This window comes from Parasteatoda tepidariorum, chromosome 5 (genome assembly GCF_043381705.1).
Source record: "Parasteatoda tepidariorum isolate YZ-2023 chromosome 5, CAS_Ptep_4.0, whole genome shotgun sequence".
NCBI lineage: Eukaryota > Metazoa > Arthropoda > Arachnida > Araneae > Theridiidae > Parasteatoda > Parasteatoda tepidariorum.
In genome coordinates, this window is record NC_092208.1 from 46,124,449 (window position 1) to 46,140,631 (window position 16,183).

Sequence of the window (16,183 nt, forward strand, 5' to 3'; positions counted from 1 at the left end):
TTCCTTGTACTTATTGTAGTGTATGTTTAAAAGATGGAGCATTTAGGTTTCAAATTAGACTAATAGCATCACTTTTGAGCAGTGTATATGTTACCGAAATTATTTGTTCTACAGACTATCTAGTTTACGTGCAGATTAAGTAGACTGATTCCTTAAAGAGTCGAAAATTATTTTATTTCCTGAATTATCTAGGTAGGTAGCAAGGTAGCACATTACCTACTAGACATTCATTAAAGTGAAAATAAGATATTTTTTTAGTTCTTAAATTAACAGAATATTTTCATACTTAAAATGCTTAAATTAATGTTTTTTTTCTTCATTATTTATGGAATTGAATTTATTGAATTATTTATTTAATTTAATATTTGTTTATTTTTCGATATCGAAAGAATCAAGCTATGACAATCAAACAGTCAACAAATTTGTTAATGCTGATGGATTGAATCATCAATCTCTAATAACTACAATACAGAGAATCAAACAGATTAAAATATTATTAGAAGTAAATAAGAATTAAACAATTAGAATATTTACGACAATATATATTCTCATAAAACAAATTTGGTTAAAACCCCTTACCATTCAGAGTTTCCTTTTAAATTTTATGAAAACTGCTTAGAAAATTACCATTTTTTCAAATTTTTTCCAAGATATTCGATTCAGACTTTTTTTCATAAGTTACCGAATACGATTCAGAACAAAATTATGACAAAAATTCAATTTTTTTCGCTCATGAACTGTATGAAAGGCTTATTTTAAATGCCAATATCTAGGATAGTTTTTAACGAATTGTTTTCATACTTTAAAGTAATATTTTTGTTATTAATTAAAAATTATTCCAAAAATGTTGTTTATTTTTTTTTTTAAATACTGCTACAGCTATAATAAGAAAACATAAAGCAAAAAAAATATTTTTTATTTATTTATTTTTGCAAAAATGTACTTTCATGAATGTATTGAATAATTTTTGTACAGTTATTGCATACGATAACCAAATAAAGTTACTAGCTTATAATGCCATATTTTTGATACAAGAGCACCTTAAATCACTTAACCACGGTCACTTAAATCGCTTAAAACTTTAAACTTTTCATTGATGCGTTTGAGCATGATCTAAACACCTCTCAGGTTAATTATAAAATAAAATAATTCTCTAAGCATTTCTGAAAAAATTTGAAAAAATGCAAATACTGTCTCTTTCATTATTTTACGACAGTATATATTAAGTAGTGTAATTATTGGCGTTAACTTTTTTTTTAAAAACTCTTATAAGAGTATGAAATAAAAGTATTAAAAAGTGAGAAATGTGAAAAGTTACTTTCTGTAAACTAATCCTTATATATTAATTAATTTTTAAATAATATTTAATCTTACCGATATTAAATAATAATTAATTAAATAATCTTTACTTAAATCAAATAAAATTTTATTAATTAATAGCATTTAATTCAGACTCAATTTGGTTATGAATGTTTTTTCTGATGCTTTATTTTCCTTTACTGTTTTTCAGAGCTATAAGTTAGATTCTGATTAGGGCCCTTTTTAAAGAACAATTTGAGACAAGTTAATGTCATTAACAATTTAAAAAAATCTAAAAATTTGAGAAATAAGATAATTAGTTGATTAAGTGAAGCGGTTATATAAAATTTTTAAAAATCGTACGGCGTTTTTTTAAACTCTTCATTTTATATTTGTGAAAAAAATTTTCTTCCGCCCTGTTAAGATTTTTTACCTCTGCACTTTTAGAGATGCTTTCTAATTCTTTGTAAACTGTTGCTAAAAATTGAAGACTTTAAAACTTAGATTTTTCTGAGACTTCCAACATTTTTTTTCGGATCTAATAAAGACGTAATAAAAATTATTCCTCCACCTCCCCCCCCCCCAAAAAAAATTATTTATTTAAAACTAATATTTCAGTCCAACCAGCCCACTGGTTATAAATGATTCCCTTTATATTGTAAATTTTTAGATGCAGACGTAACTTACTTGTCTGGTAAGAATAATACTAAAAAAAAGTGTCTCTCGCGGACTGATAATTTTAAAATGCAATTAACCAATCAAAAAAGTTCTCGTCTTCTCTAACTAAACCACTAGTTATTACTTTCATAGAGTTCAAAAATACGCAAATGGAAATAATTAGAATAGATATCCAAAATATTTTCATTTGAACCCATATCCAATATAACTTATTGAATGAAAGCATGTTTGGAATTCCTTTCGTTTCAACCCCTTTGACGGAAGAGTACGGTCGTTAGTGTAACTATGTGCCAAATATCCAAACATAGGCATCAGTAAGCATGCTGCTTTGAAATGTTTGATTGAATAGAAATAGAGGAATATCATAGTAAGCCAATTACTGTCCTTGTTTTTTCAGACTCATGCTATTTGATTAATATACGCCTTGCAGACGGAAGTATAGTTATTAACATAAATTAACTTCCAAATTGAAGAAGTTAGTGTCATTAGTTTTTCGTGATTTAGGGAGGAGATTAATTATAAGGTCTTATTTAAATTATCTTGACAGTATTGCACGGATTTTCTTTTTTTGTTCCTAAAAAGTACTTCCGGAATGTTAGCATTTTCTCTCACACCAATGCTATTAATGGAAGGGTTGTTAATTTCCTATTAATGGTCATTTCCCGTTTTGATAAATCTTAGCTCAATTAAGCGTTATAATATTTTGAAGAGCCTTTTTATTTAAAAATAATAGCTAAATACCCGTTCTTCGTACGGGATATAAAAAAGGAAATAATCAATAATTCAGTATTCGTATCGACTGGGATTCGAACCCGGTTCGCCTCATTGGAAGGCGAACGCTCTAGACCACAGGTGCTGACGTGATATATCCTCAATAGTAGACGGATCATGGGTTAGAATCCCTTTGCCATCAGATTAACCGCGGGAGGTTCTCGTGGTCTTCCTCTCCATGTAACGCAAATGCGGGTTAGCTCCATCAAAAAGTCCTCCACGAAGGTAAATTTCTCCCAATACTCGATCCAGGAGTTCCCTAGTCTTCTGTATTGGGTTCAAAATTACAAGGCTACGGAGTTGAACATTAGAAGTCGTAAACCCATAAAATTGGGTCGGCTGTTCAACGACGGTTATAAAATAAAATAAAACAATTCAGTATTAAAACAATAATGCAAAAAACTGAAAAACAAATATCGGATAAAATTTAAATAGTTCCATTTTTTTAAATAATTATTTGTGGCACTTCACAGGTGCTTTGTAATTTTGAACCCAATTCAGAAGACAAGGGAACTTCTGAATTAAGTATTGGGGGAAATTTTGCTTTCATGGAGGACTTTTTGATGGAACTAACCCGCATTTGCATTACATGGAGCAAAAACCTCCATTGGTTAGTCTGACAGCAAGGGGACTCTAACCGAGGATCCGTCTACCCCTCAGGATGTTTTACGTTATCCCTGTGGTCTGTGCAATTCGGGTGCGGAATTAGTATCAATCAGCCATCGCTGGGATTCGAACCCGGTTCACCTCATCGGGTGGCGAACGCTCTATCCCCTCAGCCACCACGGACCAGTCATAAGTATTAAAAATACATCATTGTTTAAAAAAAGTTGAAAGTCAAAAAAGTTGGGTACTAAGCGTAGTTTCGTAATGCGCCGAAGATGTCAAAGTAATAAATATTTCAATACCTTGACAGTGATCATAAGGAAAGATATATAGAAAATTACAAAGCTAGAAAAAGCCTCGCATATTTTCCCAAAACTGGGATAAGTAAATAAAAGGCTTATTTAACCACTTGACATATTATTAAACAAACTCTAAACTGTGCGGAATTATTAATTTCTTGATATGGAAATGATCTTTGATTGCACTGTAAACAACAACTAGCAACTGAATGTTGACAGAGATGCCAACTGCTACGGACTCGCCAACATAATAATAATAATTAAAAAAAAGCAGTAAATAACTACAAACTGAATTTATTAAACCAAGAATCACAATTGGTAAACTACCACTTTAAAATATTTATTTGCTGTCCAGAGCAAGTTGGCATCTCTGTGTTGAAGACGTCTGAGAGACGTCAATTATTGTTTCGACATAAGAAACAAATGACGTTTCCCAGACGTCTTCGTATGCCAAGGGGTTAACTGTAGATAACTTCTGTTTATACTCAAACAAAAAAGATGAAAGCTTGTTTATTTTCATTTAATGTGATTCTAAGAATCAACGAACTTCACTCACAAATAATTTATCTGGTGTCTAATTGGGTGAAACGAGACGGGACGCTCGAGATTGTTATAGGTTGAATGACAAGGGTGCGTAGAATTATGATTTTTGCAACTCATTCTAAGATCTTGCTAGGAAATACACAAGATGTCACTCGCCAATCAGGCTGCTTTTCTTCTACAGATAGTTCTTTAGCTTAATAATAAATAAAATTTATCTTGTTAATTTTGAATTAGCTTTATTAGGTTATAGATATGAAAACTAAACTTTTTTACAGATAATTTTTAGTTCAAAAAATAATAAATAATTTTTTGAACTAAAAATTATCTGGAAAAAAATGTAGTTTTTATATCTATAACCTAATAAAGCTAATTCAAAATTAACAAGATAAATTTTATTTATTTGGGATACCTGCAAGTGACGTAGTGTGGGCATCTCGATCCTGATTGGTTGTTGAAACGTGGCATTTGTTTACGTTAGAAACTCTTCTTTCTATTCTATTTCGATTAAGCCAAGCCCGTCAAGTATCAATTCTCTTAAGTGACACATTCTAAATTCTTTCTCAAAGATTTCAATTCTTTCACCATATATTTAAACATAGACTTAACACAAAGACCGGCAGGCAGCTATGTGGAACATAAACAAATTAATTATGCATCGAAGCTGCCAGGTAGACAAGATAAAAATATATCACTGTTACAATAAATTACATAAACAAATAATAAATCTAAGTTAAGTAAAAGAAGTAGGCGAGAAAGAATTATATTTCAACTAATTTGATGTGCGATACGGCTTTGTATTTAATTAACTTATCCTTAATTAACATTCCAACTTAACTTAGCAGAACTTTAATACGCAATTTTGCTAATAAAGATAAGCTAGCACTGACGTCATAGGTCACATGTGTGGGTATGGAAGGTCTTCATCTTCTTGAAGTGCAAGTATGCAATTGTATTGAAAAAAAAATAGCGCATTTTTTTGAAACTAATATTATTCACATTATTTTGTCCATTCCCTGTAAGCTGCTACATTGTAAACACGTGACGTTAGGCCCCGTTTGTTTTTTCTCAAGAAATACAAATATCTGTAAGGTTTCGTTTTCCCCATAATATAAAATATTTCTTCTTGAGCATGGAATACTTTGGTTTCAAAATATGCCTACATAATTGTTGTTTTTCTAGTTTTCAAAAATTTTTCCAGAGAAGTCTATTTGACCAGGTAATCCAAAACATTGCTAGATGGCTTCCTATTGTTTGGCAGTAAGCTATTATTACCAATCAATCTAAAGAAAAACTTTCAAAATCTTATTTTTGATCAATGTATATCTTCACTGGGTAGTGTTCCTTCACTGGCTGGTTTACCCTATATGTTAACGCTTACACACTTCAATAACAATGGATATTTTGCTACTGTTCAGTAGCTTGACCATTATTATGATGGCCCTGAATTAGTACGAGAAATAAGAGTTCAGACAACATTTGATATTGAAGGTTAATCATTATTTGATCTTGATTTTAAGCAAGGATTCAGATTTGGTAAAGAGCTGATGTACGTTAAAAAATTTTCTTCTCAATATTCATTAGTCTAGGANAATCCTAGGCTTTTGACTAAAAGATTTGGAAAATGATTTAAAAAAATGTCATTTTTTTACAATCGTATATTAAAAAAAAAATTAGCCACTATTTTTTTCTTCTATTAATAGTTTTAGCTGTGCAAAAATTTAAGAAATTTACTTTAACGCGTGTCTTATGGAAAATATGAATACATAATTTGCTCTTTACTTTACAAATAGGGTAAAAGCAATTTGATATTATTTAAGAATAAAATTTGAATTTGTTTGATCTTGATTTTAAGCAAGGATTAAGATTTGGTAAAGAGCTGATGTACGTTAAAAATTTTCTTCTCAATATTCATTCGTCTAAGAACGGTCTGAACCTTGTCCTAAACGTGCCGAGACTGCTCTGGTATTTGTAATAATTATAATGGAATTTACAGTGTAACAAACTGTTATGGAATGCACTGGAGAAGTTGCATTCATTGCAATTAATACCTCTTTAAGACGAAATGTTGAAAATGAGTAAGATATGACAACAAAACTACTAGAAAGTGGCTTGACGAAACTTTTCTTTTAAAGCGTGAAATTTTAAGCTAATTTTTAAAAATAAACTATAACATGTTTTCGTTTATATTGAAATTATTTCGTTTACTTTAAAACTGTAAAAAAATGATGTGGCGGTGTATATGTCTCCACCTTTTCTTTGAATGCGGTTAACAGTTATATCCTTTCCGACAATTCATGTTAAATAATTATAAAAATGAATTGAAACTTTTTAAAAAAAGCTTGTGAGCGAGCAAAGCCTATTGGCTTTGAAGTTTCCACGCATTACCTTATATTTTCATTGCATGTGAGTAGTATTCTAAACATTTCAACAAAGTTTTTTTTAATCTTTTCTTATCTTCGATTAAAAAAGATTGTATTTTAACTTTTATCAAAATACACTTGCGTCGAAATTTGTTTCAGTTGTTCTATCATTTATTTACAGCTTTTTTTTTTAAAGTTTTGAAATCTCTCTCTCTATACATTTATATATCTTTTCTTTTGCAGTCATTCATTTAGATGCTTTTTAACCTTTACTGATTTTTTCCCTTGTAAAAGGAATTGAAAAAGTTCATGAATAGCTCTAGACTTAACAACTCACAGAATAAATGAAAACAATACCTGTGCTTTATTATTTTGCAGAAAAAGCGTCGCACGAAGAGGCATTGGAACTCGTCCAAGCGTTTAGGTTCGATTGATAAATATAACTATAATTTTTGGGCTTCATTCTTTGATGATTTAATGCGGAAAGTAAAAGTAAAAGGAGTGGCAGATGAATGGCTTAGTAAGAGGATTTTAAGCGAAGATGAAGTTGCCCAAAATGTGTAATACGTGACGGTATAAAATAAACGTTATAAAATTTATTTTAAGTTCTTAAAATACAAAAACAAGTTTACAAATCTTGTCTTGGTTCGAGGATAATTTTATTTTGTGCGGAATATGTTTCAAACTTTTCAACAAGCAACAAAACATCTTTATTTGTATGTAAATATAGTATGACAATTCTTTTAAAGAAACGTGTTACTCATTTTTTAAAGAGGGAGATTAGGTCTTGCATTATAACGTTTATCTAAATTTAAAGGAATTGTTGATAAAAATTGTCGCGTCATTTAACTGGATAAGTTAAAAAAAATAAGATAACATAATTTTTCAGTTATGATTTAGACGTTTATTGTGTCAACTTGCTTCGTTCATGCATTCTGAAAATAAAGAAATTTAATTTCTTTCTTGTTTTTGTACATATATATACTCATTATATGTTTTTATTATTTTCATTGGAATTTTCCTTTTAATTATTTATAAAATTCAACGATGTCAAATTCAGTAAAGAAGCACAGTTCAAAACATTTGAGCTATTTTACAAGGGATTTTTCCGTAAACCATGAAGAACCTCCCGTAAAAGATGATTTGCAAGAGGGCATGAGCCAAAGGAGAATCCTGCGAAATTTATTTATTACTAGTTTATGTTATTTATTCTTTTATACTGGGTATTGGTGCCTTGGAGGTCTGCAAAGTACAATGAATAGTAATGATGGCATAGGCGATGATTCACAAGCAGTCATCAATGGTATGTCTCTACTTTCATCACTTTTCTTACCAGATTTTTTGATCGCCAAATTCGGCAGCAAGAAGGTACTGACAGCATGCACGCTGCTGGGCTGTCCTTATTTAGCCGCCAACATGTACCTGCGATGGGACACGATGATAGTGACATCTGTACTGTACGGTCTGATGAATGGACCTTTCGTAACTGCCCAAGCTGTGTATATAGAAGAACTCGCGTCCCGTTTTGAAAAAAGCGTTAATCAAAACATTGAAGTAGTTATGGTTAGTTTCTTTGGAGTTTTTACTTCTTTCACGGAATCAACATACATTTTTGGTAATATCCTCGTTTACTATGCTTTGAAACCAAATAGAGTCAATAATACCTTTATTAACGAATCAACGACTGATGATTGCGGATATTACTTCAAGCCTTACGATAATGTCACGAATTCCAATTTGGATCCTCCTCTGGAGAGCCAAAGACAGCTTTTGGTCGGTACCTTTGCCATTTTTGGAATTCTTTCAGCTCTCATCCTTGCTTTGTTTTTGGATCCTTTGAAGAACGATTTGAAAGAAGGTAGTGGAGGCAATTTTATTTTGAACCAATTTCTCTCCGCTGTAAAGCATCTGAGAAACCCGCATCAAATTCTATTAGTTCCTATTTCTATTTATATTGGAATGGAGGGTCCATTCTATGCAAATGAAATTACCCAGGTGAGTTAAATGATTCTTTTTTATTGCTATCCAATGCAAAGTAGCTAGATTAGGTTTTTAAAATTAATTCGATAAATAAAGTTTTAAATTCGAAATTTTAGGTTACTGTTACTGTTAAAAATATTTTAAACAAAAAATAATATCTTTTCAATTATAAAAATACTAACATAGTAATTTAACGGTATATTCCAAGCTTATGAGAGCTGCAATATCTTAAATTTCTCACAGTTTATGCGCAATACAAATGCGTAAAATGGACCCAAAACATATATTTTCTAATGTCTATTGCACATACATCGCTCATGGGCTGCAATAGCGGCACAACTAAATAATAATTTTGTGATAAGTGGGTTTAAAATTTTCATTGCTAATGAAAATGCATAGGAAATGCTTTAGTTTGCTTAAACGAAGATTACCTTCAAGTTGAATTATGTGTTGTGCTAGTATTGATGCTGAAAAGAATGTGTATTTTATGTTTACACCTGTTCTTAGCCAAAATGCATGTTTTTTGAGTTGTGCCACTATTGCAGCCCACGAGCAATATATTGTATTCTGTTTGTAAAATGATTCATAATTTACTTAAATGAATACTTACTCTACGAGAATCAAATATAAAACGTGTGGCATGTAGCAGTGAGTTTCCCTGTTTAAATGCACCGAAATACAACACTTTTGGATTTTTAACTGCCGAAAATAATCATTCACAGATTATTGTTATTAGACCTTTTTATTATGCAAAGCTTTTTTAAAACGTTAGACTTTTCTATGTTTTCACGCTATAAAAATGAGTTTAAATGGACCCAAAACATACATCATTATATTTTAGCATATTATTACTCATTCGCTGGTATTTTGTTAGTAAATGTATTTTTTAATTTTATTTTATGACTGCCGTTGAACAGTCGACCCAATTTTTGGGTTTACGACTACTAATGTTCAACGTCGTAGCCTTGTAATTTTGAATCAATCCAGAAGACAAAGAAACTCCTGGATCGGTACCCCCAGAGGTATTGATTTGTTATGGGAACATGGAGGACTCTGAGACTCGACAGATTTAACGTGCATCAGTCACCATTAGTAAATGTATTATAATTCTTCTTAAATTATTATTTACGCAGCGTGAATTGCGTTCTGAATAAGAAATGTGGTTTAAATTTACCTAATTTTATAGCGGCGACTTACCACTTTTAGAGATGCCGCATAACCCAACTAAAAATCAAAACTAAGAGTGCGGCGTCTTCACGTTTATTACCTTTTTTTCCCTTCACGTGTTTTTAATCAGCAATAGACTAAATCAAGTTATCAAACATATAACAAAAATGATCATTGCTATTTATAATCATCCACTAACCTTCAAATCAAATAGAATTTTATCTCAAATTTATTGATAAGAATATGCTCATAACTTGTTCGAATTTGATTGTTATAGAATTATGTAGCATTGTAACAAAAACACAATTATTTAAAAACGAAAGTAAGGGTATTACGCTATTATTTTTTGCCCTAATTTATTTTTATGAAATTTTTAAGCACGAGGTAGACGCCAGATTACACGAGCTCGCAACTAATCAAATAATTTAACATCTTTAAATTTAAAAGAAAATTAGTTTTAGGGTCATTTATTTCCAACTCATTTCCGTCGTATTAAAAAGACAAGAAAATAAAGAACCAAATAAATTTATAACCAAACTGAGGGAAAACATTACAACTTTGAAATATCATTTCCAGGAAGATTCAGGTGTTCGACATTTAATTAAGAGATTTCTAAAATCTTCTTTTAAAAACATTACCGTAAGTGATGTTAAATGATCATATTAGCCTTGAAGATTCTTAAAAATTTGGCACTTACATCAGACCCATAAGAAATTACCTCCCCTATCGAGAACATAAGCCCTCCCAGCAATGTTGGATGGGCCTAATTCTTGTTTTTTCATGGTTTTTTAGTTGAAAAGTTCAACTAAACGTGAATTAGCAAAAATCATTCGCGGTTCATATTTTACTTATAATATTGTTTAATAATATTACTTTCCTGCATTTTCACTGTTCTATTTACTTTTTCTGATTATTCACTGATCGTTTAAGTTCCGGATGACAAAAAAGGCGACTTTTTTAACAGCAAACATCCAATAAGCTATAACTTCAAAAGGTAGATTTTTCATACTTTTCAAAAGTGAGACAACTTTACGAAATTTAAAACTGTCTTACGGCATTCCATTCTTATTATATTTGCCTGCGGTATAATGTATACTGAAGCAGAAACTGTGAGAGTAATAAGGGAGAATATAAAAGTTCTTAACGCACACTTAAAATTCACTTAAGCATTAAATTTTTTATGAAACAGTTAAAAATAAAATATGTATTCTATTTAACAAATGTCAGTCGCATGACCGCTAGGTGTTTTCACAGATCACGGGTTTTTCAATGTTTCTCTACTCCACTTGAGAAAGATGGCAATGCAGGACACTCGTCACGGGTTTTCCAACGTTTCTCTACTCTACTTGAGGAAGATGGTAATGCAGGACACTCGTCACGCGTTTTCCAATGTTTCTCTACTCTACTTGAGGAAGATGGCAATGCAGGGCACTCGTTATGGGTTTTCCAATGTTTCTCCACTAGACTTGAGAAAGATAGCAATGCAGGGCACTCGTCACTGGTTTTCCAATGTTTCTCTACTCGACTTGAGGAAGATGGCAATGCAGGGCACTCGTCACGGGTTTTCCAACGTTTCTCTACTCGACTTGGGAAAGTTGGCAATGCAGGGCACTTGTCACTAGTTTTCTAATGTTTCTCTACTCGACTTGAGAAAGTTGGCAATGCAGGACACTTGTCACTAGTTTTCTAATGTTTCTCTACTCGACTTGAGAAAGATGGCAATGCAGGACACTCGTCCAAATGTGAAGCAGTGATGCAGAGAAAACGTGTAGGAGAGTAAGCAATGTTTAAACGAAAGTAATGGGCAGGGAGACAATAATTCCCTGTCAGTAACAATCCATGGTTTAAAGAAAAGTATATTCCGAGTCTTGCCACTCGAAAGATGCAAAGCCTTTTCACTACAGGAAGCATTTGGAAACTATTAACTCTTTGATTAAAATGAAAGATTATCAGTAAGTGCTTAAGGAAACACAAAAAATATAAAAGCAAAAAATATTAACCAAACAATAAGAAGATTAAAATGTATTCAAAATATTTGTGAGAGGCTCTTATTTCGAGAGCTCTTTTTGACGATGTCTGAAAGAGATCTACAACCACATGTTGCAGTCAGACTGCACTAAGGACGATGCTATCAATGCTTTTTTTAAGAGTTGAAAGTTAAATTAAAAGAAAAAGTTATTAAAAAAAATTAGCATCTCAAACAAATAAGCTTTAAGGCTAACTAATTTTTATGATATAAATTTAAAGCAGACTTAAACGAAAAAACATAATAGTTCTATCTTTCATAATTGGTAAATTTGTTTTTACGCTTAATTACATCAGTAGGGATCATTCTCATTGACTAAAGCTTGTTCACTGATCCGGTTTTCATGACACCAATACAAGTAGCATTTTCTCACCAAGAAAATGACACTACTAAAATTAAAATCGTCTTCTCAAAATCATGTCCCTTAACATTTTGAAGTCAATGGAGGTAATCCCTAAGAACAACCAATCTCCATTAATAACCATTTTATTGTGGAACAGAAAACGATCGCTCCCAAGAGGTTTCACTGTATATAATATTTTCTCCTGTTTTACATATGTTTTTTTTCCAGGCATATATTGCATGTTTTTGGGGTGTTCATCATGTTGGTATTGTCACCCTTTTTTTCGGTGTCGGCGGCGCAATCATGTCTCTACTCGTGGGACCATTGGTGAAGTACATCTCTCAGATAGCCGTGATCATTTTAGGAGCATGTCTTAATGTAACTATCTGTTTGTTATTATTTGTATGGAAACCATCGCCAGAGACAACTGGCATTTACTTTGTCATCGCAGGAATATGGGGAATGGGAGATGCCATTTGGTGGTCACAAATACCAGGTGAGCGAATTCAAGAAAATGTTTGTAATGTTTAGAAAAAAATAAGAAAATAACAGCAATCATTTTATTCCTTTGAAAAGATAAATTAAACTAATGCTTCCATTCTTACCATAACATGTTTTTTTACCCCTGAAATTTTAAGGTTTTCAAAATGTCTAAATAAAGTTGTTCAGCTCTCAATTTCATTTTTATTGCCCAATTTTTAATATATATGATAGAGACAATTTGAAAGTTTGAGCCATCCCGTTTATAAATTCTATATATTTTTATAGGCCTTTTATATCTAACACTTTTTGCAGTTTTTATTGCTAAAACCAGAACCTCCAGTTTTTACAGAGATTAATCTTGATCATAATTAATTTAGTTAAAAGTTATTAGATAAAAGTTATTTTTTTCTTAAATATTTGCAATATATAATACATACGATTATTTGATTTAATTCTGGACAAAGACTGTAAAATTATAAATTAAGAGCAATGATAACGAGAAACTCTATATATAGTATGGGCTACTGTAAGGGCCTGAAGTCTGATAAGTCCTGAGTTTTACCGATAAAACTTATGGTTTACCAAAGTGGCTAGTTAACTTCTACATTTTATCGCTAAGGCTTGGTAAAAGGAAGAAAAGGAATCATAATAAAACTTTCTTCGGATTTTTACGAAGCCATTTTGGTAAAAGCCGATAAAACGTAGGATTTAGCATACTTCGGGTTTTTATCATAACATATGTATTTAATATTGCTCCTTGTATTCAATAAGCAGTGTATTGGTTAGTTTTATTTAATAGTTTCTGTTCTTTATTTTAGCCCTCTACGGACTGATGTTCCCAAAAGATAGAGAAGCTGGTTTTTCAAACTTATATTTTTGGAGCTTTTTTGGATCTTTTCTAAGCTACTCTTATGCTAATTACCTTTCTATTTCTGTCAAAATAAATATCCTGATGGCATCCCTACTGATTAGTATGGTCTGTTACCTAGTAGGCCAGTTCAAGATGAAATGTTCTGCCCGGAGAGAATATATTGCAATCGAAGATGATTAATGATAGCAAACATTTTAGAATCTCAAAACTGATGCTTCAACATTCTTGTATATAGAAAAAGTGCTTGTAAATAACGATACTCGGTGTGACATTAATAAAAACAAAAATCACCAAATTCCTTGTATTTATTGTCGTGTATGCTTAAAACATGGAGCACTTAGGTTTCAATTTAGGCTAATGGCATCACTTTTGAACAGTGTGTATGTTACCGAAATCATTTGTTCTACAGAATATATAGTTTATGCGCAGATTAACTAGAGTGATTCATTAAAGAGCCGAAAATTGTTTTATTTCCTGAATTACCTAGGTAGGTAGCAAGGTAGCACATTACCTACTAGGCACTCATAAAAGTGAAAATTAGATATTTGGTCGATCTTAAATTAACAGAATATTTTTCATACTCAAAATGCATAAATTGATTTTTTTCATTATTTATTGAATTGAATTTATTGAATTAACTTTTATTTATTTTTCGATATCGAAAGAATCAAGTTATTACAATCAAACAATCAGCAAATCAGTTGATGTTGATGGATTGAATCATCAATCTCTGAAAACTACAATGCAGATAATCAAACGGTTTAAAATATTAATAAAAGTAAATAAGAATTAAATAATGAAAATATTTACGACAATATATATTTTCTTAAACCAAATGTGTTTAAAACCCCTTACCATTCAGAGTTTTCTTTTAAATTTTACAAAAACTGCTTAGAAACTTGCTATTTTTTTATTTGAATTTTCAAGATATTCATATCAGACTTTTTTTTCATAAGTTACCGGATACGATTCAGAACAAAATTATGACAAAAATTAAATATTTTCCGCTAAGGAACAGTATGAAAAGTTTATTTTAAATGCCAATATCTGGGGCAGTTTTTAGCAAATTTTTTTCATACTTTAGAATAATATTTTTGTTATTAATTAAAAATCACTCCAAAATGTTGTTTAATTTAATTTTTTTAAAAAAAACCGGAAAATAAGAGATATAATCTTTTCATCAACCTACACGATTGTATCCGCAAAAAAGAGTGCTAATTGCCAAGGTAACTTTCTTCGTGTTTTCTTGTATTTATTTATTTTGTTATATATATATATTTTTTTTCTTCTTTAATTTATTTATTTTTGTAAAAATGTTCATACCTTCATGAATGTATGGAATAATTTTTGTGCAGCTATTGCATATAATAATCAAATAAAGTTACAAGCTTATATTGCTAGATTTTTGATACAAAACACCTTTTTCGTTCGCAATTTATTGCCGGTCTTTCAAATCTCTGAAAACTTTAAACTTTTTATTGATGCGTTTGAACAACCACATGATCTAAACACCTCTCGGGTTAGTTATAAAACAAAATAATTCTCTAAGTATTTCTGAAAAAAATTTGAAAAAATGCCAAGAACTGAAACTGTCTCTTTCATTATTGTGCGGCAGTATGTATTAAGTGTAATTCTTGGAGTTAAAATTTTTTAAAACTCTTATAAGAGTATGAAATAAAAGTATTAAAAAGTATGAAACGTGAAAAGTTCCTTTCCACAAATTCATCCTTGTATATTAATTAATTTGTATATAATATTTAATTAATTAAATTATAAGTTATTAATTATTAATTAAATAATAATTAATAAAGAATAATTAATTAAATTATAATTAATTAAATAAAATTTTATTAATTAATAGTATTTAATTCAGACTCAATTTGGTAATGGAGTTTTTTTCCCCTGTGGTTTTTTCTGAAGCTTTATTTTCCTTTACTACTTTTCAGAGCTATTTTTCCGTAACCTATGAAAATATCAATTCCCAAGCATGACGAATACTGTTTCTTATAACGTTGTTAATAATTAAAAAAAAATCGAAAAATTTGAGAAATACGAGAATGTTGATTAAGTAAAGGGGTTTTATAAAATTTTTAAAGATCGTAAGGCATTCTTTTTTTTTTAAAAAAAAAAAAAAAAAAAAAAAAAAACTCTTTATTATATATTTGTGAATATTTTTTTTCTCTCCCCTGTGAAGATTTTTTACCTCTTCACCTTTAGAGATACTTTCTAATTCTTTGTAAACTGTTACCAAAAAATTGAAAACTTAGATTTTTTTGAGATCTCCAACATCTTTTTGGGATCTAATAAAGATGTAATGAAAATTATTGCTCCACCTCTCTCTCTCTCCCCCCCCCCAAATTTTTTTTTTGAAACTAATATTTCAGTCCAACCAACCCACTGGTTATAAATGATTCTCCTTATTTTGAAAGTTTTGAGTTGAAGACGTAATGAACTTTTCTGGTAAGATAAATACTAAAGAAAAGTATATCTCGTGGACTGATAATTTTAAAATGTAACTAACCAATCAAAAAAATTCTCGTCTTACCTAACTAAACCATTAGTTATTACTTGATTTAGATACTTCATAGAATTCAAAAATATGCAGATGGAAATAAAAGAATACACATCCAAAATATTTTTATTTGAACCTAGATCCAATATAACTTATTGAATGAAAGCATGTTTGGAATTCCTTTCGTTTCTACCCCTTTGACAGACTTTGTAACTGTGTGCCAAATATCCAAACATAGACATCAG

General features: G+C 30.4%; 1 protein-coding gene across 1 annotated transcript; it reads left to right on the forward strand.

The window, feature by feature from the left end:
- The first annotated feature begins 6,833 nt into the window (after positions 1-6,833).
- LOC107450251 (protein unc-93 homolog A) lies at positions 6,834-13,721 on the forward strand. Its single transcript, XM_071181400.1, has 3 exons — positions 6,834-8,551; positions 12,301-12,568; positions 13,374-13,721. Exons 1-3 carry the CDS (start codon positions 7,604-7,606, stop codon positions 13,604-13,606), a joined length of 1,449 nt encoding a protein of 482 aa, XP_071037501.1. The 5' UTR covers positions 6,834-7,603; the 3' UTR covers positions 13,607-13,721.
- Positions 13,722-16,183: the final 2,462 nt, after the last annotated feature.

Excerpts from the sequence above, each read along its gene's own strand:
- LOC107450251 (XM_071181400.1), top strand. The coding sequence starts at position 7,604 with ATGTCAAATTCAGTAAAGAAGCACAGTTCAAAACATTTGAGCTATTTT. Across the intron at positions 8,552-12,300 it reads ATGCAAATGAAATTACCCAG|GCATATATTGCATGTTTTTG; the intron begins GTGAGTTAAATG and ends TTTTTTTTCCAG. Across the intron at positions 12,569-13,373 it reads TTGGTGGTCACAAATACCAG|CCCTCTACGGACTGATGTTC; the intron begins GTGAGCGAATTC and ends TCTTTATTTTAG.